Source organism: Parasteatoda tepidariorum, chromosome 11, assembly GCF_982258835.1.
Source record: "Parasteatoda tepidariorum strain Cologne lab strain chromosome 11, Ptep-v5.0, whole genome shotgun sequence".
Taxonomy (NCBI): domain Eukaryota; kingdom Metazoa; phylum Arthropoda; class Arachnida; order Araneae; family Theridiidae; genus Parasteatoda; species Parasteatoda tepidariorum.
Window position 1 is genome coordinate 82,631,527 of NC_141765.1, and position 22,378 is coordinate 82,653,904.

Here is a 22,378-nt window from a genome sequence, read left to right on the forward strand (position 1 = left end):
AGACAACCTCAGAGTCCAGTCAAATTAGAGGAGTGTTTCAGCAACTGTGGAATAAGATGCTGCTGAACATTAAAAGGAACTTGTATGCTTCAATGCCCATCTGTAGTGCATCATGCTAGAGGTGGTTCAACTAGGTAACAAAAATTCCTTTGCATTCTGCGAAAATTATAATTTTGCTTTGAATTTTTAATCACTTACTTCTAACAACGCTATATTTATGAGAGTAAAATTTCGCTTCATTGAGACAAATCTTTTTAGGGGCATTTTTATTGTCATTGCATTTTCTTGGGTCTTATGACATAAGATTGTAAAAAACATTAAGTGATAAACTTTGACTAGTGAAAAAACATAGTCAATAGTGTTCAAAAAAATATTTATTTTATTTCAGAAGATGTATAACAAATTACAACATTACTATACAAGAAGAGAAGAATTATCCATTTATTTCATCAGTATTTGGAAAATTGAAAAGAAAAATGGAAGAATTGTTTTCAGTTTTTTTCATTTCTTCTTTTTCTTCATTACAGTTTTTGATACTCTTATGCAGAAAACGACTTCCTTGTATTTTTTCAACAGGAGCAATTTTATGTTTCTTCATCTCTACACAAATATAGTAACAATTATATTACAAAAACATTTTTTATGGGATAACTTTAGCATATTAACTTAAATTTAAATAAATCTGAAACACTTTAGTGATTTTAATGATACAGACTAGTTTATGATTAAATACAAAATAAGGACACAAAAATTCAGTGGTTAGTTTTGAGTACAATATATGGAAATATTAACAGACTATTAAAAATTGCAAGAAGGGAAGGGTGCAGAGTGAGAGGGATGCAAAATTTCTCAATAACTTTAAAACTAATAATCATAATATTAAGTATTCTTTTAAACATATTTAATAAGTTAACAAAAATTTTTTAATGAATTTTCTAAATGTTAGGGAGAATAATTGAGCTTAGTGGAGGAACATGAAAAGCTACATAACAATACTCTAAACCAGTGTTTTCCAAAGTGTGATGGTGCAAAGTCTTTCCAGAAGAACCACAAGGTAGTTTTAATTTTTAAGAAACATCTGTTACTATTTCAGGAAAAGTTGCAAGAGTAAGCCTTATCAGAACATTTTCTATAATGAGTGAGTTTTGAAATTCTTAAGTATGGGTGGTCTTCAAACTTTAGAAAGGAAATAAGTGGTAAAAAAAGTGTTAAAATAGAAATCATACCTAATTCAATTCACTAAAAAAACATCTATTAAAACTTGTACTGGAATTTTAATTTCCTTAATTGAAATATGGAATAAAAAGTGATAAGGAATGTAGACTGAGTCAACCCATTTAAACGTTTGGTAAGTAAGGGGCGTAAAATGATACATCTCTATTAACTCCCACGAGAATTTTGATTTTGGCTGTTAAAGATTGATCAAGGATGATAGCCTCAACTAGCTGTAGGAGGTTGAGGGGATTGAGGTTTACTGGAAGACAGAAGAAAATGCTTAGCTTAGTTCCAGATCTTTCAGTTCAGTGAGTGTTTAGCTTTGATGATGATCTGTTTTATACAGTCAAACAAGTATAGTGAACTCCCGAATATAGTGAACGAAATGTTCGGTCCCGTGCCTTGCTATAAGCGGATAATGTTATTTTTTGTGGATATAGTGAACCAAAAAAGTTAGGAAGTTGGATATAATGAACTTTTTTCTGTCTTCAACTGATTTTTTTGTAATAATTTTGAAATTTCTACTTTAAAAAAAAATGCATATACAGGTTTTCAATACCATCTATAGAGGGGAATGTAGCGATAAGAATTTTTTCTTGTTTGCTTCTTTTATCTCACTTTCCCATCCCATAACAAACAAAGCAGATGTTTCCAACCCAGGCAGACGATGCCCCTGTAAGGTGTCAGACAGATCAATCTGAATTTTATGTCAGAGGGTATGTGCAATTATTCATTATTGGTTAAAGGGTTGGACACTAATGTGTGTTGATAAGGCCCTCATTTCAACTCCTTTTTGCTCTCAGTTCAGCTTAAAAAATCCTGCAAACAAGTGTCTCAAATTTAACTATGGCGAGCAGTAAACGTAAAATGTTCTCCATCGATGATAGAAAAATTGAAAATGGATGCAATCAAGCTGATATTTGCAGGGAATATAAACAATCCAAATCTGTAGTTTGTAACACATGGAAAAATAGGCAATTCATAATTTTTGCTCATGAAAAAAATTTAGATGGCAGAAAAAAGTTGAGAAAAGCAGATCACAAGGATGTTGAAGAAGCATTACTGAAGTGATTCACCAATCGAAGTTTTTAAACAAGTGTCGATGAATTTGCTAAGCGATTTTATGAGACTGCTTTTATGTGCTCGAATGGCAGGTTAGACAGGTTCAAAAAGCGAAATAACAGAAATTCAGGAAAAATTATCTGAGAGTCGGGAAGTTTTTCCATATCTGATATTGAGGATTGTTCATCGGCTAAAGATTACTAATTTTTTTTTTGTACGCAAGACAAAGAGTAATGGAAAATAACAAACTTTTTGCTACGACATAATATTTTTCAGTCATTTATTTGACCAATGTGTAATAAAAGGGAGGAGTTTGGGAACCATTAGTTAAATTGCCTGCGTAACAGATATAGTGAACAGAAATTTCGGTCCCTTGAAGTTTCACTATAGCGGGGTTTGACTGTATTAGCAATAAACAGTAAAATTACGGACAATTCCTCAGTTAGTAATGTCAAAAATGTCATAAAACTTATTTACAGCTTGGTTTTACATCTGGAGAGTTTAATGGTGAAGAGAGACCACAATGCGTACTGTGTATGAAAGTATTGGCAAGAGACTGTATGCTTTCAAATAAAATGAAGGGCCATTTGGAAACTAATCGCATGTACATGGTTAGAAAACCACAAGAAATTTTTTTAAAGGAAGGTAAAAGAATTCAAACAGAAAAAAAAAAATTTTTTCATGCCAGCTTCAATAGCGAAAAATGCTTTTCTTACTCTCACAAGGCGGCTTATCAAATTACCAAATGTAAGAAATTCCATTATCATTGCAGAAATACTTATTCTGTAGGTTACATTTATTCTGCTAAAATGCTACTCATCTAATACAATTAGTTGCAGGATTCAACAAACGACAGAAGACATTAATAATTGATTGAAGAAATAAAAGACACTAAATTCGTAATGCAAAAAAAAAAAAAAAAAAACAAATGAAGGTGCAATCAAAAACAATATCTTCTGCAATTAAAGAATGTTTTCTAATATTGCATGGATTTTTAACACCAAAAAAACCTTTTTAAACAGCACCTATCATAGCTAGCCATATTGTTTGGTACGATTTTCCATATGAAAACTTGGATAATTTGATCTGAAAACTTTGGTAACATATTGGATTCAAGATCTTTTTAACATCAATGCTTTCTCTGAATTTCATTCTTCTTCAGAAGAAAACCTATCGAGATGTCTTGCGCCAAGAGTTTCTAAGCAAAATTTGCCAGTATAAAGTTAGCAGAATTTTGGATTTTAATAAAAGATTATTATTCATTAAGTGATAAACCCCTGCAATTAATTCTATTTTCTACATTTGTGCAAAGCTAAGTTTTTGGCCGTCACTGTAATAAAAATAAATATCTAAGTTAAATGTGGGAACAGAAATGAGGGCAACAGTATCTGGTTTAATTGCACAATTTGAAAAATTATGTAATGAACTGCAAGTGCATCTATCCCATTATTTAAAAAAATATAAAATTATTGACAAATAAAGGAATGATATTATTGTATTGCACATAAATGAGTTTCATTTATTTTTATCTCATATTTGTAAAGAGTCCCACTAGATGGGGAACTACTTAAAGATTTTATTTGAAAAAGATCATTGTGACTCAAAAAAGTTCTGGAACCATTGCTCTAAACTAAATTGGAATGTTTAAATTCTTCATAACAAGTAGATTTCATAGCTAGCATACAAAAATATTACAAATAGAAGATCATTTATTTTGATTAAAATTCAAACATTTGGCAACATTGGAATAGAATATGTGTTGTTACTCATAATTTACAACCTAGCTGAATTAAATGCTTAAGTTTTGAGTAGGATGGTGAGTTGTGATCCAGAGATCTGAAAATGGCTTCCTGTGGCAAATGAGCCTATCCCAAATTAAGTAACAAATTTTAATTTTTTTTGTCAGGGAAAAAATAATTAATTGAAATGTTTATTAATCACTTTAAAATAAAATGTTTCAAAAAATTTGAAAAAAAGTGTAATTAAAATAGATTAATAAAACAAAAAAAAAAATGATTGAAGAATTTAACTAGAACACATGAAGAATTTAAACAGAATAGTTGTATTAAAGAATAATTTCTTAATTATTTAAGTCTGTGTTTGCAAGTAAAAACAATTTCCATGTTTTTATAATTCTCAATGCTTTTAAAGTCAAAATTAATTATGACCAAGGAGCATTTCTTACTGCAGAAAAGAATTGACAGAAATTTAGTCTGGTTAACATAAAAACTTCAGATTAAAACAGAGTTTTGAAAATAGATTTTATGATTGAAAGAATAAAAATATTTTTTCATTAACTCCCTTCTTTTTCAATGAAGAATATTGTCAATCTGCAGTGTTAACATCGAAATTTTAAAGCTGCAATGGTTAATAAGGAATAACACGGTTAAACCTTTTTTTCTAAAGCCATGTGTTGCATGGTATGTCCATCAAATATTTTTGAAGGTTTTGCTAAAAATATCTGATCCTCATTTATTTGGGAAATTATTTTCTCTCAGATTAATTTAGGAAAAATAAATATTGTTCAACACTCACTGACCTTAAATTGCTGAAAATATTAAAAGTTTCTTTAATTAAATTTAAATTTTTTTTTCTTGTCTTGCTGCATGTATAACTGTTGTTTTTCATTGTGAAAATGTAACATATTTGAATTTTTTAATTTCTTTACTTATATAAGTGAATTTGATTTTTTTTATTCAAATTTAACTCTGAAATTTCTCAAAATAGGAACTTAATGATCTAAAAAAATAATTTAGATAATATTATTGTAGCTCACAATAAAAAAAACATTTCAAACGAACAGGTCACTTTTTTTCTGTATTATTTAACAATGTTAAATTTATTCATACTTTCTGCACAGATATATATATATATATATATATATATATATATATATATATATATATATATAATATTTAATTTTTAAATTGTAGTTAGGTAAAGGTAGATTACTTACTACAGAAATGGATTATTAAATAGAATTGTCTCTTCCAATCTAGTTTAAAATATTCAAATCTGGTCAGCAGTTTATACAATTTACTATAAGTCATCAGAAACCCCTTTACATTAAAGCAGTTTCTTTCCTTTTCAATTCAAATTAGAAAAAACTCTATGAAATCTTTGCCTGTCAATCAGTTTGCTTAAGGGGATGCATTTACTTCAACTAAGTTTCAAACAGGTCAATGAGAGCACTTTTTCATTGAGATTATACAAAATGAATAACATTTTTGAAATAACTGCATGTAGCCTAAAACTTTTTCATAGAACAAGCTGTTAAACTTTAATAATCGAGAATCTTCGCAAAATAAACAGGGTAGTTTTAACTGTCAAAAGCAGATGAACTATTTGAGATGTCAAAACATTTAAATTACTCTTTGTCATCAAGAAACTGACAATAAAACTTTTTTTTTTCATTTAAAAGCTTGGTAATTCACATTTTATATTTAAAAGTTAACTACAGTTTTTTTTTTTTTTTTAAAAAAACCCTGAAATCCAAATGTCTTCAAAATATCACTTAACATTCATATCCCTTAAACTTTTTTTTTTTTTTTAAGTTGAAAGAGGTCATATTTCTATATGATATATAATATGGTCTATAGACCATATTACACACCATCTGTACAATAACTTTATCAAATTCAAACTAATTATTTCAAAGAATATTTTTTAAAATTTCTAGAGTAATTATGCTCCTCAATCACTAAAAAAAGCCTAAATGCATGAATTTAAAAAACATATGAAAGTGTTCTGATAATAAAATAAACGAAACAAATATGCCTGATAAATCAAGTTGGATGATTATGATGATTAACCTCAATAATCTATCTATTTATATATATATGTACACATTTATAAACAAATGATCATGTATACCATTTTTTTTAAATTTTAATTTTTCTATCATTATAGGTAATGTTAATAAAAAAAGACACTAGCATACAAATCTATAATTAATTTAGATTATACAGATAACTACTAACAAACAGATACAGAAGATCGAGATAAAATTTTCTGTAGAATATTCCTAGCCAGCAGAGTCGCTAGTAATGTTCTACCTAACAAACTAGCTAAGGCTGGTTCAAACTTATAGTAACCTTTCCCAGCTTAGAACTTTCATTCCAACCAATTAAACACATCAACCAATTAAAAAACCAGTTAAATCTAAAATAGCTTTTGTTTGAAAAATTTACAAAATATGTATATGCTTAGCTAAGCATATACATGGGGTTCCTTGTTAATGAAGCTTGTTCTGCAGGCTCTGCATAGTTTTTAGAGAAACATCTACATTCTTTTGAATCGTGGAATTCTCAGACATCCACATTATGTGGACTTGGTGACATGACTGGTGATCACTTCTATACTAGCCCTGGATTTATTGACATTGCATATAGAAATTTTACAGAGAATGACTTTTCCTTTAGTTCTATAATGGCAAACGAGACAGAGACTGATGGTTTAAAAACTAATGCCCAGCATAGGACAAAAAAAAAATCAATAAATCAAAAGAAAAATGAGCCTACGTTGTTTCAGCTGTTTCATTTCATCTTGCATAGAAGTTCGATAATCCCCACAGGTCATGCGCATTACTTGCCTTTTTTTAATTAGAGGAGTCTTCTCATTAGCTAATACTTTTAATGATTGTAACAGAGATTTGGCTGTAAAAATTGTAAAACACAAAATTAAAACATGCTTATGGTACATAAAAAAGGTACAAGGGGGGCAAAATAAAACTGGTTTGGAAAATATACATAAAACAGTGTTTTCATCATAGAAAAAAAAATGGGTGAGAATTTCTCACCCTTTCTCAAAAACAGGGTGAGATTTCAAAAAGTTAAGTGAGATTTCTAAAAACTAAAAAAACACAAAAACTCTTGAAAAAAAATCATTTCTTTAATTATAATACATTTTTAACGTCTTCTATTTTTTAAAGCATTGAATACTTTTGGTGCAACATTATATAAGATTTTGCCTTTACAAGATATTTGTCCATCTTACATAAGTGCATAAAAAATTTGAACGTCTTACATGAAGAAACCTTACCTACGGTAAACACGTGGTTGCAGAGAAATGTGTTCTGAAAGGGGTTCCGTGGTTGTGTTCTGTTGTTCGAAAAGGCTCTTAACAATACTGGTAAATAGGGAAGCTAGATAATGGGGCAGATGTTGAAAATAATGAAAGATCCAGGAAGAAAAGTGAAACGGATTTTATTCTAAATGGCGTAATTAGAAGCTTTTTTCAAAATGCAAGAAATTCACGAATTTTGAAATTGATTTATAGAATGCGCGAATTTCTCCCGGTAATCATTTTTTAATGCGAAAAAAAGAAACAAATATGCGAGATTTTCGCGTTCTCACGCTGTAGTGAAAACACTGCATAAAACTTGATTTCCATGCCAGTTTTATTTTGCCCATCTTGTATATAAGCATATAACAAATCAACATTTCAGATATAGGTCAGGCCATCACAGTGAGTTTTTTCTACCATAAATGAAACTAAAATAAAGAGACATAATAATTTTAGTAACCTAATAAGTAATATACAAAAAATTTTAAAAGGAAAAGAAATAAAAACATGATTATTTACTGTAAATTTAAGTTATTGAAGTAAAATTTTTTTACTAGAAAAGAATACTTTTTCAATACAATGAGTTTCATAAAATATGAAAGTTTCTGATTTTTTTCCCTTCCTGATCAGTTTCACATTTTATTCCATGCAAAACTCCAAGATGAAATCTCTTTTAATAAATAACAGTTAATAATTAAGTAATAATTTTGTATTAATTATGTAGTTTGATTAAAAAATTGCAAAAAAACTGTTGGTTTTTTTTTTTTAAAAAATCTTGACTGTTGCGCAGATGAAAAAAAAGCATAGAAATTCAATTAATTAAGTACCTAATCTATCATATTATTTTATCTTGTATTTCTTACAGATGAGGATGCAATAAGTTAGATTGACAGACATCTGAAATACAGCTTTTCATCTTTAAATTAATTTCATGTCAAAATGTAAAGCCTAATTAATTTCAGTATACCTAAAATCACAAAAATGAGTAAAATTGACCATGAGTGACATACACCATCGCTTTAATATAAAACTTTGTATTTGTAATTTGACTATATTGACGTATTTAATGCTAAATAAGGTACTATAACAAAATTTTAGATGAATAATTTAACTATTTTTAAATTATAATCACTATTAAAGGTTAATTTATGACATTTATAAAAGACTTATATGACTTAGCTGTTTTACGTTGTCAAATAGTTATAAATTCAACTAAAGAAAAAAGAGATTTTATTCACTTACCATACATCTTTTTATACACGTTAGAAGCAATTTTTACACTATCTTTCTGTATGAAACTTGCATTTTTCACAAATTGATTGCATTTTCCATAAAAAGTGTGTATTTTTTAAAGAAAAGTTTTTTTTACATATATTCCTCCTCCCCCTATTTACAGCCCTATAAAATTTTTGTTCCAAGCAATTTATGACCAGAAATCAGAAAAAAGGGTGTTTCTGTGGATATTCGATATTTCTGAAATAGGGACAAAAATGCTCAAGGCAATTTAAAGAAGCTAAAAGCATTTTCCCCCAGTGTAAAATGAGGCTGCTATTTGAAAACTCTGTGGATGGTAGTTGCGAAAACGGGGATATTTCATCAGTCAAAAGAGCGTTTTATTGCTCTTTTGGTTAGAAAAGTGAAGAGTAACAATTATTTTATATTTGTAAACACTTCAATTAGATTTTGAAAAGTGTCCGATAATGTAAAAAATAAAATAAAATTATTTTAGGCTTCAGAGGGCCCCAGCTCCGAATAAAACTTTAAAATAAAAAAGTGGGATCTGGGGGCCCTTGCCATCTCAGGGCCACAAGTTACAGCTTATTTAGCTTATACGTAAATCCGGCCTTGTATTCAAACATAAATTTATAGCATGCAATCATTTACTACTGCTAACTCATAAAAAAAGACAACTGTACCACAAAGTTTTAAGAGGCATGGATGAAAATTTTAAAATTTGCTTTTTTTAAAAAAAGTACTTTGTGAAACTATTGTTTTTGTTAAAGTTGAATTTGTGAAAGTACTGTTTGATCGAACGGTGAATTTGTGAAGGTACCGCTAAACGGTAGTAAATCTGCCCTGAACAGACCCCTGTAAATATTAAATACTGTAAATTTAACTTAATTTGTGTACCCTGCAAATTTAAAATACTGCAATTTCATCTAAACCAAGTGATTAAGAAAATAATTTAAAAAATAATTAAAAATAAGTTAATAAAATATAATAAATTGATGAAAAGAATCTTAATAAGTGCAAAATTGCACAATATAGAACAATTACGATCACGTCATGACATTTAATCAGAACTTGATTTCAAATACTTAAATGTTATTAAATCAATTAATTAAACAACTAAAAATCCTTACAATATTAAAAAAAATTATTAAAAATAATTAAATAGAATAAAATGAATCTCATTTTGAGAATATTTGTACTACTCAAAATTATCCTATCTTATCCTAAAAAATATTAAAAATTATTAAATAGAATAAAATAAATCTTATTTTCAGAATATTTGTACTGCACAAAACAATCAAAAACACATCCCATTTCTTATCACTAATTTTAAATATCTGAAATTTTAAGCTATGAAATGATAAAAGCTTTAAAATAGGTAACTTTTAAATAAAAAATAATCTCATTTTCCACAAAATTATAGCATAAAATTATTGCAAATACATTATTTCTTATATAATTAACTTATATTAACCCAGTTTTAAATAAGTCAAATAATTAAAAATTATTAAAATAAATGTTAAGTAGAGAATAAATAAACAAAAATGATCTCTATTTAAATCAACAAAAGAAAAAAAAATTGGGAAAAAAAAACTGGGAAAAACCAGCATTTTCCATTGATCCATGTATTCATCAAGTTGCATCATTTTACTTGAACATCTCTAATTTTGAAATAGTACATTTTGGAGATTAAAAATAACAAAGTTGACCTTTAGCTGAAAGTGGGGATAAACTTGATTTTTAAGGTAGATAGTTTAAACATTTCACCCCCACTCATTCATTTTAGAGAATGACTTGCATGTTTAAGTTTAACTGTTTTCTTCTTTACACCTGCAGCAGGAGAAAGGGGGAAGAGAAATCGTTCTTTCCAATCGTTATGGTTATGAGAAAGGAATTCGCCAATGGCAATTTTGGTTGAAAGAGAGAACATCTGTTGCATTATTGTTACATTCTTGCAAACTATTTTTCGCCTGCATTATTAATTCTTTAGATTATTATTGATCTTTAATTATAAAAACAGATCACTGCAAAAGATTAAGAAAAATTATGAAATTTCTGAGAATTAATTAAGCTCATGTAGTAAAAAAGAATCATCAGATAGGTGGGATTAAATTAGATATGGTGCACATACCAAAATTTAATGTTTTAAATTATAAATGCCATGGTGTATTTCCACAAAATTATAGAAGAAAGAATTCTAGAAAAATGCTAATATAACCTTTTTAAAAAATTTTAAATTAGTCATTCAATCCATTTAAAAATAACAGATTAATTTATTTTGTTATTTTTAGGGGTAAAGAAGTTTACAAAAATTTAATTTATTATTGTTTTGCTTACTATACCATGTAATCTAAAAAAAGTCTCTGGATTTGAATTTCTGAAATTGGCAGGTCTGTTTCATTTGGTAGGTCTGCTGCGCTTTTCACTTAAATAAAATTATTTTCACAAAAAACAATTCACTTATAAGTCACTCCAATTACACCACATTTTCATTCTGTATATCCAACACATATTATAACAAGTACCTTGCTTTGGATTCATATTTTTCACTTGAAGTTTTTGTTCTATATTTTTTATGCACCAAAATACTTGTTCCTCAAGTGAAAATTCTTCCTACAAAAAGAAAAAAAAAATCATGAAGTTTATATTATATTTTATAAGCTATGATGAACTGAAAACTTCAACTTAAATGTTTAGAATATTTATCAAAACAATAAAAATATTCTTACAATTTTATAACTGCATACCATAACTATGACTGGAAAAAGATTGAAATTTATTTGGTTCACAAGCAAGATATGAGATTTATATTTGATGAAATGTGTACCTTTGAAAAATAGTTGACAAGTATTGAGGGGGGGAGGGAGGTGACTAAGTTTATTCAATCAATAAATTTATACAGTGTAGTAAAATTGTTTTCTTAGAGATGAGAAACATAACATTATATAAATAAAAGGACAAGCCGTCACTCACTTATTCCTAATTTTGCCACTTCTTATGAAGTTGGAAAGCTAAATTTAGATCATGTGTTCTTTATGAGTAGGGTTCAAACTAGTAGGGTGACAATTATCACCAAATGTTCTACAAAAGTCGCTAAAATCATAAGCAAGGGCGGAAAAATTTGCAATCTTAAAATTTGTTTGGAATTTACAAAATATGCATAGCAACCATTTTGTAACAAATGCATAATTGAAATTTGAAGACTAGATGAAATAGAGAATTGTCTAGAGTGGTTTGTCTAGATTTTTCTGAAAGGTATTTATTTTGTGAAAATTTAGACATAATTTGTGAAAATTAAAAATAATATTAAAAAATCAACACAAAAATATGGATTTATTCGTTTCTTACGAAACACAAAAATAAAATTTTAAAAAAAAAGTATTTTGTGAAATTATTGTTTTTCTTTTGTTGATTTCCAAAGTTGAATTTGTGAAGGTACCCTAAGCAGTAGCAAATTTGGCTTGGACAGACTCTTTAACTATTAAATTAAAGTTTCAATTAGCAAACCATAATTTTAATTTAAAATTGTGTTTTTTTTTCTCTTGATTTTTCAGGGTGGCCACTCAAATCAGATTTCAAATTTCCCTGATTTTTCCAGGTTTTCCAGTAAAAATCATAAAATTTCCAGGTTTGCGTGTTACTTTTTTCTTATTAAGTATAGGTGGGTACAAGAAAGGTGTCAATATTATAAAGTAATTTATTTAAAATGTTATTTGTAATATACCATATTGAATAGATTGATAGATATATATTGCTTCAGATCGACATTGCTTTTAATGAATAAAAGATGTTTCAAAGTGTTAAAAGTAGTCTTTGTACAAATGTATCAAATACAAATTACTGAGTGACCCAAAAAACCTAGGATAAGCACTGTTTAATATATTTTTATTAAGCAAAAGAAAATAATTCCAGGTGATTATACATCAGTAAATATTTATATTTATTTACATTTCAATATATAGCCATTTTATACTTAATTTTATTCAAACAGTGCTCTTAATAAAATTCATTGACATAATTTTCTTTAAACTAATATCTAAAGTCAAATGTTTAAATAATGTTATTTGTTTTGAATTAGCGCAATTGTTTTAAGAGATATTCAGCACTGGCTAAGGCAAAACTGTCAAATTTCTTGTTGCATATTCTATGGAAAAACACTAGGTAAAACTCTTTAAATTTTATTTTTTATTTTTTCGTATTAGAAATTAGAATATTTAAAGAATTCCAATCTAACCACATGGTTTCTTTGTTTAGATAAGTTTTTGTTTTTACAACTGGGCAATTCCATGGTGTCAGGCATAAAAAATGAACATGAATTTCTTAGAAAAACTATCTTCTAAAACATAACTTTATAATCATAAAATTTTTATATTAAATATTATTACATCATAACTAATTAAAACACAATTTAATTTATAAAAATTGATTATAATAAGTTCAAATTAAATGGATTAAATTGTGGGTGTCGGATGTAAATCGCAGAAAAACAAAAATTGATTACTCATTTACAAATTGTCTGAACACTGTGAATTTGTTTGTAATTTAAATGTAAACTTGCCTGAATTTTGATAATGACATTTGAATAAAAAATGCAGTGCTATGTGTTCAGTGTTTATGCAGTTCTTATCTAGTAAAATTTGAAATATACAAGATCTTTAATAGTGATGATATCATTAAATCTATTAAAATAAGTAGAATAATATGGGCCGGGCATGTAGTGAGAATAATCCCAGAACGAACAGCATTGAGAGTCTTTAATGCAACCCCCTCCAATAAAAGGCCAAGAGGAAGGCCCAAAAAGAGACGGAAGGACTGTGTGGATGAGGATTTTCTGAGGAAGGCCCACAAAGGGCTGCCGTGCCAATGCTGATGATAATAAAATATGATATATAATTTTATATTTTTTACTTCAGTGACTGACATAATTTTTTCAAGATGGATATAAATTTTAGTTATTGATAATTATTATAATGACTTAAAATTATTTTAATTTTAGTCTCAATACTATGAACATTATTTTTCAATTAAAAAGCTTCTTTAAATTTAAATTGTCTAATATTTTCTGTTGGAATGAAGAGCTCAATATGTTTCATAACATTTTCCATCTTGTAAAAGTTTGTTGAAAAATCAATCATTTTAATTTTAACTGTGCAACGCATATTAACAACAATGCAAATAAAAATCATATTTAAGCAATATCAGGGTTGCCACTCAAATCTAGAAAAAAAATTCCCTGTGTTTTCCCTGTACATGTTATACGTAATATATTAAGAGGAAACAACAATTACTGTGCTCTTGTGTGAGCTATATTGGGCTAACTATATTTATTAGTTTCAATTGCTGGAAAAACAGCCGAGCATACTTAAATAATGCTATGGTAAATTAAATAGTTTAGTATAGCTGAAATATCATGGTTAAATATCCCATACATTACGCTTTGAGTGGACACCATTTCTTAAAAGACCAAAATAAAAAATCAAAATTCCCTGTATTTTCCCAGTTTGTAAAGAAAAAATCAAAATTCCCTGCATTTTCCCTGTTATTTTAGGTGATTTTTAAATTCCCTGTATTTTCCAGGTTTTCCCTGTTCTCCCTGTGGAGTGGCAACCCTGAATATTTCCTTAAATTTAATAATTTTAAAAACACTGGAATAAAAAAAAGCTGTTGCTGAATTTTTTCCTTAAAAAATATGTATATATGGGAAAGAAACAGGGTTCGTGATTTTTTTGATTTTTTTAAAAAAATCAAAAGAATCAGATTTTTTTGATTTAAATCGGATTTTTTTGATTTAAATCGGATTTTTTTGATTTAAATCAGATTTTTTTTATTTTTATTCAAATACACTGTAAGAACTTTAATTTATGATTAAAAAAAATTATAAATGTTTAATCAAATTAACTTAATGATAAAACTATGTTGTAACAATATTTTGGAAGCTCTAACTAAAATAATTTTTCATTAGAATACATGGCTTTGAATGCATAGCAACTGTTTTGAATGAAATGCATGATTAAAATTTAAAGACTAGATTAAATAGAGAATTTAAAGAATACTTCAGGGGTCTGTCTGGATTTTTCTGAGAGGTAGCTATTTTGTGAAAATTAAAAATTATATTAAAAAATCAACACAAATATAGTAAAAATATGGATTTATCGCTTCTTACGAGACACAAAAATAAAATTTTAAGAAAAAGTATTTTGTGTGATTATTCTATCATTTTTCCTAAAGTTGAATTTGTAAAGGTACCGTTAAACGGTAGTAAATTTGGCTTGGACAGACCCCTGAACTTTAACTATTAAAACAAAGTTTCAGTTAGCAAACCATAACTTTAATTTAAAATTGTGATTTCTTTTTTTTCCTCTTGATTTTTAAAATGACAAAATAAATGTAGCAGACTGTGTTTATAAATGTAGTCATTCATCAAATAATAAATAAATATTTAATCTATATGTTTTTATATTAAAATATTCATTTTTAATTCTATATCAAAATAGATAAGTTAAGCTAAAAAAAAAAAAAGTTAGAAAACCTATCTACTCATTGGAATTTTTTTTCACAAAATTTCTTTACAGAAAATCTGATAATGTCAAAGATACTGTAAACAAATTATGAGAAAAAAATACCAGTTAATAACCCTACTACATCAAATAGAGTTTGAAAGGGAAGAATGAAACTATATTTGGAAAAATACATCTGAATTCATCAGCCCTCTTTTTTTCTTTTTCTGTTTTTGGCATATTAGGGTAATTTCTTTTTAACATAACCTCAAGCTTCAGAAATACACATTTTCCACCAATAAAATATGATGTAGATTTTAATTCACGCTTTTTCATTCAAAAGGTAGAATTTTAATTAACATTATTTGTATTATTTTTTGAAAAATATTCATGTTTATTAATTACTTTCTACAGCTATGCAAGTCTATATTAAGACAGCATTAAATGTCTACTTTAATCTGTACTTTCAATCTCAAGAATCAAAACATTTTTAAAAATGTAATTTCAAATGTGTTGGAATTTAACACACACCAAAAAAGTAATTTCATTAACTAAAATTAATTAATGCAGCAATTTATTTAAATTAAATTTTAATACTAAGAAAAGAAAATAATAAAAGTATCAAAAATTTAAAACACTGTTTTTTGACTTTTAAAATCAATATATATAAATAAAAAAAAATTTTTGATTTAAATCAATGATTTTTTTAAAAAAATCATTTGATTTAAATCGTGATTTAAATCAAGCTGATTTAAATCAACAAACCCTGGAAAGAAAGCCAAAAAGTTTCACTATTTTTATATATAATAAACAAAAAATTTCACTGTACATTAAAAAGAAAAAAAACTAATTTTTACTGTATTAATTAGCCTATAGCAATTTTTTCTGGGGAAAGAAGATTGAGTCGGTAAAATCAGGGTTGCCACTCAAATCTAGAAAAAAAATTCCATGTGTTTTCCCTGTACATGTTATATATTAAGAGGAAACAACAATTACTGTGCTCTTGTGTGAGCTATATTGGGCTAACTATATTTATTAGTTTCAATTGCTGGAAAAACAGCCGAGCATACTTAAATAATGCTATGGTAAATTAAATAGTTTAGTATAGCTGAAATATCATGGTTAAATATCCCATACATTACGCTTTGAGTGGACACCATTTCTTAAAAGACCAAAATAAAAAATCAAAATTCCTTGTATTTTCCCAGTTTGTAAAGAAAAAATCAAAATTCCCTGCATTTTCCCTGTTACTTTAGGTGATTTTTAAATTTCCTGTATTTTCCAGGTTTTCCCTGTTCTCCCTGTGGAGTGGCAACCCTGAAAATTATAATTTTTATAGCTTTATTTATAGTCAGCATAAAATTAAAGTATCCTTCTGTACAGTTCCTACAATTTATGGTATTTTATGTTTAAAATCAGGCGTTATTAACTGATATACCTTTTACTTGTAAATAGTGGCTCTTGTCGATAGCTCTTTGACGATAAATTTCCATCTGAATAAAGTGGATATAACAGATGGTAAAATAATATAAATTAATTGGTAAAATAATTTAAAAATTCCAGCATTTCTTAAAAATTCCCTGATTTTTCCAGGTTTTTATCCAAATTTCCCTGATATTTCCAGGTTTTTTCCAGTATAAAAAAATTCCCTGATAATTCCAGGTTTTCAAAGTTTTACAGGTGGGTGGTCACCCTGCTTTTAATATAACAAAATAAATGTAACAGATTGTGTTTATAAATGTAGTCATTCATCAAAAAATAAATAAATATTTAATCTATATATTTTTATATTAAAATATTCATTTTTAATTCTATATCAAAATAGATCAGCTAAAAAAAATTTTTTAAAAAATCTATGCACTCATTGGAATTTTTTTCACAAAATTTCTTAAAAGAAAATCTGATAACGTCAAAGATACTGTAAACATATTATGAGAAAAAAATACCAGTTAATAACTCTAACTAAACTAAACTCAGTGGCGCGACAGCCCATAGAGGGCCAAGGCCTACTGTGCTCATCTCAGTTTTCTTGACCTTGGGCTCTGGTGTGCAGGAGCAGATGTTCAGGTCAGGTGGTCAGCCGAACGCGGAACCCCCCAGTGTTTAGTTCCCAAGCATGCTTGGTACTCATTTATCGACTCACTGAAGGGATGAAAGGCTGAAGTTAATAACTCTACTGCCTCAAATAGATTTTGAAAGGGAAGAATGACACTATATCAGGAAAAATATCTGAATTCATTAGCCCCTTTTCTTCTATTTTTGGCATATTAGGGTAATTTCTTTTTAATATAACCTAAAGCTTTAGAAATATACATCAGCCATTTTAAGAAATCCTGTTGTTTTCTGCAGAATATAGACGTCTTAGGCCAAAATATTAAATTAAAGTAAAGTTATATGCATAAAATGACGAATTTGTCATTATCCTGGGTTGTGAATGCCAGGGCATTGAAGTGTTACCAGAAATTTTTTTTAACTGCTAATACAGTAAGGACGGAAAACAAATATTGACCTAATACCAAGTTTATGTATGATTGTAATATGTTTGGATGTAATCAAAGTTATTTATTTATTTAATGATTGATTATTACAAACAATTTTATTTTGTACATATCAGCAACAAAATTTTTTTTGATTCTATCTACAGTGGATAAAAAGAATTAATTTAATCAATTTATGGTCCATCTAACATAAAGGCTTAAGTTGAGTTACTTACTATTAACTTAAAATGACTGTTTAGATGTTTTATGGAACACATTATTCAGCAAGAGACATGCGAAAGCCTTCGGTCTCGGATTAAATAGTACAGAGATTGGTGTAATTAGGTCCCAGTCGTACATACCTATGTAACTCTACGCAGTATGGAAAATCATTTAATGCTTCCTAATATGGAAGTGAAAGAGGAACAAGATTCTAAAAATAACTCCTCCTTTCAAATATAAATCTAATTATTATTCAATGGTATGTTTTCAGCCTTGAATTCCCAAAATAGAATATCTCTATCATACTCTTTAACAAAGACATTTTATGAAACCGAAAGAGTTTTAATTCTTTTATTAATACAAAAGTATTTATTATTTTTGTATTACATATATATATATATATATATAGTCAAACCCCTCTATAGTGAGCCTTCAAGGGATCGAAATTTTGGTTCACTATAACCGGATGTTCACTATATACGCTACGCAGGCAATTTAACTATGGTTCCCAAACTCCTTCCTTTTAATACACATTATTCAAATAAATGACTGAAAAATATTATGTAGTAGCAAAAAATGTGTTATTTTTCATTACTCTTCGTCTTGCGTACGAAAAAAATTAGTAGGGGAGAGAGGGGTACATTTCAACATGGGGCACCTTTCAACAACTAGAATTTCTGCCTTTTAACAATGCTTAATGATTGGTCAATATGCCAGACAATAAGCTTTAACTATGCATAACTGTTGACATTTAGTTTTAAGCACTTTCTTTTTACCACTGTTCTGTTACTCTGGGGAACATGTTTTAACATTCCAAAAGTAAAAAGACAGTTTTGATTTTAAAACTGTTTATCTACCAGTAATCTTTTAACAAGGTAAGTGATATTTATTCATCTGATAGTTTATTTAATTCTGCTACTAACTGTATTATTCATTAGTTAAAAGTCTTTTTCTAAAGTGGTTGATAATACTTTAACCAAAATGTCTGTACCAGGGGCAGATTTCAACAGAGCTTAGGGGGCACATTTCAACAGTGTTGAAAGGTGCCCCGGGCTTATTATTCTTTTGTGAAGTAATCTTGCAAAAGTCATTAGTCTGCAAAAAGCCCATTAATTACAGTTGTTACATTTAAAATACTCAACTTTTTCTGTAAGGCATTATTCTAAACTTTTTGAAAAACATGTGAATGTGTTCAAGGAAGCATGTTAGCAATAATTTTTTCAATTAATTAAATTTTTTTAAAAGCTTAAAATCAAGATTCCATTAGTTGTATTGTTGCTGAAAATAGAATTTATTAACAAGTAATTTATTCAATAGAATAATTATTTTAAAATTTTATAAAAATATTCAAGAAAACTCGATTTAGAATGAAAATAATTTAATTTTAAGAAAATTGAAAAGTTTACAATGCGATGTAACATTATATTTAATAAAATGCTCAGTCCTGTTATTTTACCTTCTTACAGTTTATAAAAATGGTGCGAACATATAAAAAAAACGCACTAAACCAGAAGTTAGTGAAGAAAACATTGAAAAAGCAATGGAAGCTGTAGGAAATGGTGCATTTTTAAGAGCAGCAGCAGATTTATTTGGAATGGACTTCTCAGCTTGATTTTATAGATTAAAAAAAAGAAAGTCAAATAATTGTTTGGTTGGTGAAACCAAACAATGTACAACTAACACAAAATGATACAGTTTTAAATACGCAAGGCAAAAAGTTTTCGACGTCCAGCAAGAAACCCGGCTTTGTGAATACATAATTACATGTTCAATTCTCAATTATAGTGTAACTTGCAGACAAGTTCGACAACTTGCCAATGATTACGTAAAGCGTTTCAACTCCAAAATTCCAAGTAGCTGGGACGAAAATGAAACGTCTGGAATTTACTGGGTTAAAGGTTTTATAAAGCGTCACCCGCAGCTTACTTTAAGGAAAACCTGAAAACGCCAGCTTCGCAAGAGCTACAGCTTTTAATAAAGAAAATGTTGAAGAATTTTTCAACAATTATGAAAGAGCTCTTACTTCTGGTCATTTTACGGTTGATCAAATACATAACTTGGATGAAACTGGAGTTTTAACAGTTGTTCCAGCTCCGAATGCTGTTGCCAAGCTAGGAGGAGCTCGTTAGGTGAGGTAGGTAGTTTCTGGAGAGCGAGGAAGCATTACCATTGCATGATAATCAACACTTTATTTTGCAGAAAAAGAGGATATTAGTAGTATAGAAAGAAATGACATTAAAATGAAACTGCCTCGACCAAGTTTAAGAGGCAGAACAGCTCGAGCTGTATTTTTCTTGACATTTTCGTAAATTTTGATTTTATTAAAGACAAAATGTAGAAAAAACCTAAACCAATATGTTCATTCATTATTATTATTATTTTATGAATAAAGTTAATTTTCCAAAATGTATGATCTTGTTACGTTCTCTTCGATTGTTGAAAAGTGCCCCCCCCCAGGAGGGGTAGATTTCAACAAAACACATGGTTCACTAAATATGTAAAATTAGGTATTTTGTCTTTGGCTTAGACCTTTGGAAAAAATTGAGAGGTTACCTCAAATATCAATTTAGTAAATAAAAATTAGAGCTTAGATTTTGAAAGCAGTAAAACTTAGAAAATAATTATTTAGCAGAAACTGCTGAAAGGTGCCCCCCTCTCCCCTAATCTTTAGATGATGAGCAATCCTCAACATCAGATATGGAAACACTTCCCGACTCTCAGCTAATTTTTTCTGAATTTCTACCGTTTTACAAACCCGTCTTCCCTGCCATTCGAGCACATGCAAGTAGTCTCATAAAATCATTTAGCAAATTCATCGACATTTGTCCAGATACTGGAAGATTGCGGCTTCTTCGAATACTGAACCACTTCAGTAATGCTCACTCAACATCCTTGTGATCTGCTTTTCTAAATTTTTTTCTGCCATCTTATTTTTTTCATGAGCAGAAATTATTAATTGTCTATTTTTCCATACGTTACAAACTGTAGATTTGGATAGTTTACATTTCCTGAAAATATCAGCTTGATCGCATCCATTTTCAATTTTTCTGATTATGCCCATTTTATCATCAAAGGAGGACGTTTACTGCTCTCTATAGTTAAATTTGAGACACTTGTTTGCATGCTTTTTTTAACTAACTGAGAGCAAAAAGGAGTTGAAATGAGGGCCTTAACACATATTAGTGTCCAACCCTTTAACCAATAATGAATAATTACTCATTCCATCTGACAGATAATGCATTGATCCGGGAGTTCACTATAAACCGCGTTCACTATAGCAGGGTTTGACTGTATATATTTATAATGCAGTACTATTTACTTATTTTTAACATAAATCTATGATTTTAAAAATCATAATGAAGCATATAAATCAATTATTTTTTTTTAAAGTAAAATGTTTTTTAATCATGCTAACCCTGCTTTTTATTTTTATGACATTATCCACAGCAGTTCTTAAGGATAGAATCTTAAGGATTTCTCGTGACTCCACACACTCACAAGTGAGCAATAATTTCAATTTTTAACATAATTAATTGCTATTAGTTTAAAAATAAAACTCCTGATATAAAGAGTCATTAACTGAAATTAGAAAAATTTTGAAACATAAATGAAAGTAAGTTATACCCTAGGAATAGCAACATCTAGTTTACCTGAGCAAGAAACTATAGTATTGCTTACAAATATGGATAAGTAAATTATAATGTAATTCTTCACGTTTCTTCAGTAGCGACATTGTCTATTAAAACAGTAAAAACATTCAGTAGATCATTCTCAATAGAAAAGAGTTCAAAAAATGAAAGGTGAGTATTACTCATCATTGTTCTCAAATATATTTTTAACATCTACAGTTTTGAATATGAACATTCTGCAGTAGTAATGGTTACAAGAACGATAAGAAAAAATTCTTAAAGCAATCACAAAATTTGGCATAGCATCAGAAAAATTGTTTTTGTATAGTGAAGTCGTTTTACAAGAGTATTCACTGTCTTTCTTGAAACTAGAAACCTTGATTCATTGATAGTAACTAAATTTTAAGGTCAGTGAAGGTGACAATAGCAATGTCTTCCTCACAACCCCTACTGGAGAGATTTATTAGTATGCCACAATGACTAGCTGTATAATAAATAACTTTTTCTATTGATTAAGAGATAGAAATAGGAGTGTAATTTGCAAAGAAATTTGATCAACATGGCAATAAAGTTAAGGGAGGAAAAAAAAACTTGTAACTTAAGTACATTAAAAAATTTGGAAATTTTGGCGGCCCTGACTTTTAACGAGCCCGCGTAGTCACCCACTCCTAAGCACGGCCCGAAGTACACATGTATATTTCAAAATATAATACAATATTTCATAAAATATAGTTATTAAAGCATGTATCATTAATCTACATTAAAGACTAACCTCTTCAGAATCCATGATAAAATATATATATATAGCTTTAGAATTAAAATAGACTCAATTTTATTTAAGTAATTTCAAATCTGAAAATCACTCTTCTTTTTTTCCCTCTATTTTCGAAATAAATAAAACAAAGCAATATGTACTTGATCTTGTTTCAGAAATTTAACTAGTCACTAATGCTCCATCATTCTTAGAGAGAAAGAAAAA

General features: G+C 28.2%; 1 protein-coding gene across 1 annotated transcript; it reads right to left on the minus strand.

Moving 5' to 3' along the window:
- Positions 1 to 356: 356 nt before the first annotated feature.
- On the minus strand, positions 357 to 22,339 carry LOC107448371 (UPF0488 protein C8orf33 homolog). The gene is made up of 4 exons (XM_016063536.4): positions 22,172 to 22,339; positions 11,100 to 11,187; positions 6,798 to 6,932; positions 357 to 600 (listed from the first exon to the last, which is right to left on the minus strand). Exons 1-4 carry the CDS (start codon positions 22,184 to 22,186, stop codon positions 434 to 436), a joined length of 405 nt encoding a protein of 134 aa, XP_015919022.1. The 5' UTR covers positions 22,187 to 22,339; the 3' UTR covers positions 357 to 433.
- Positions 22,340 to 22,378: the final 39 nt, after the last annotated feature.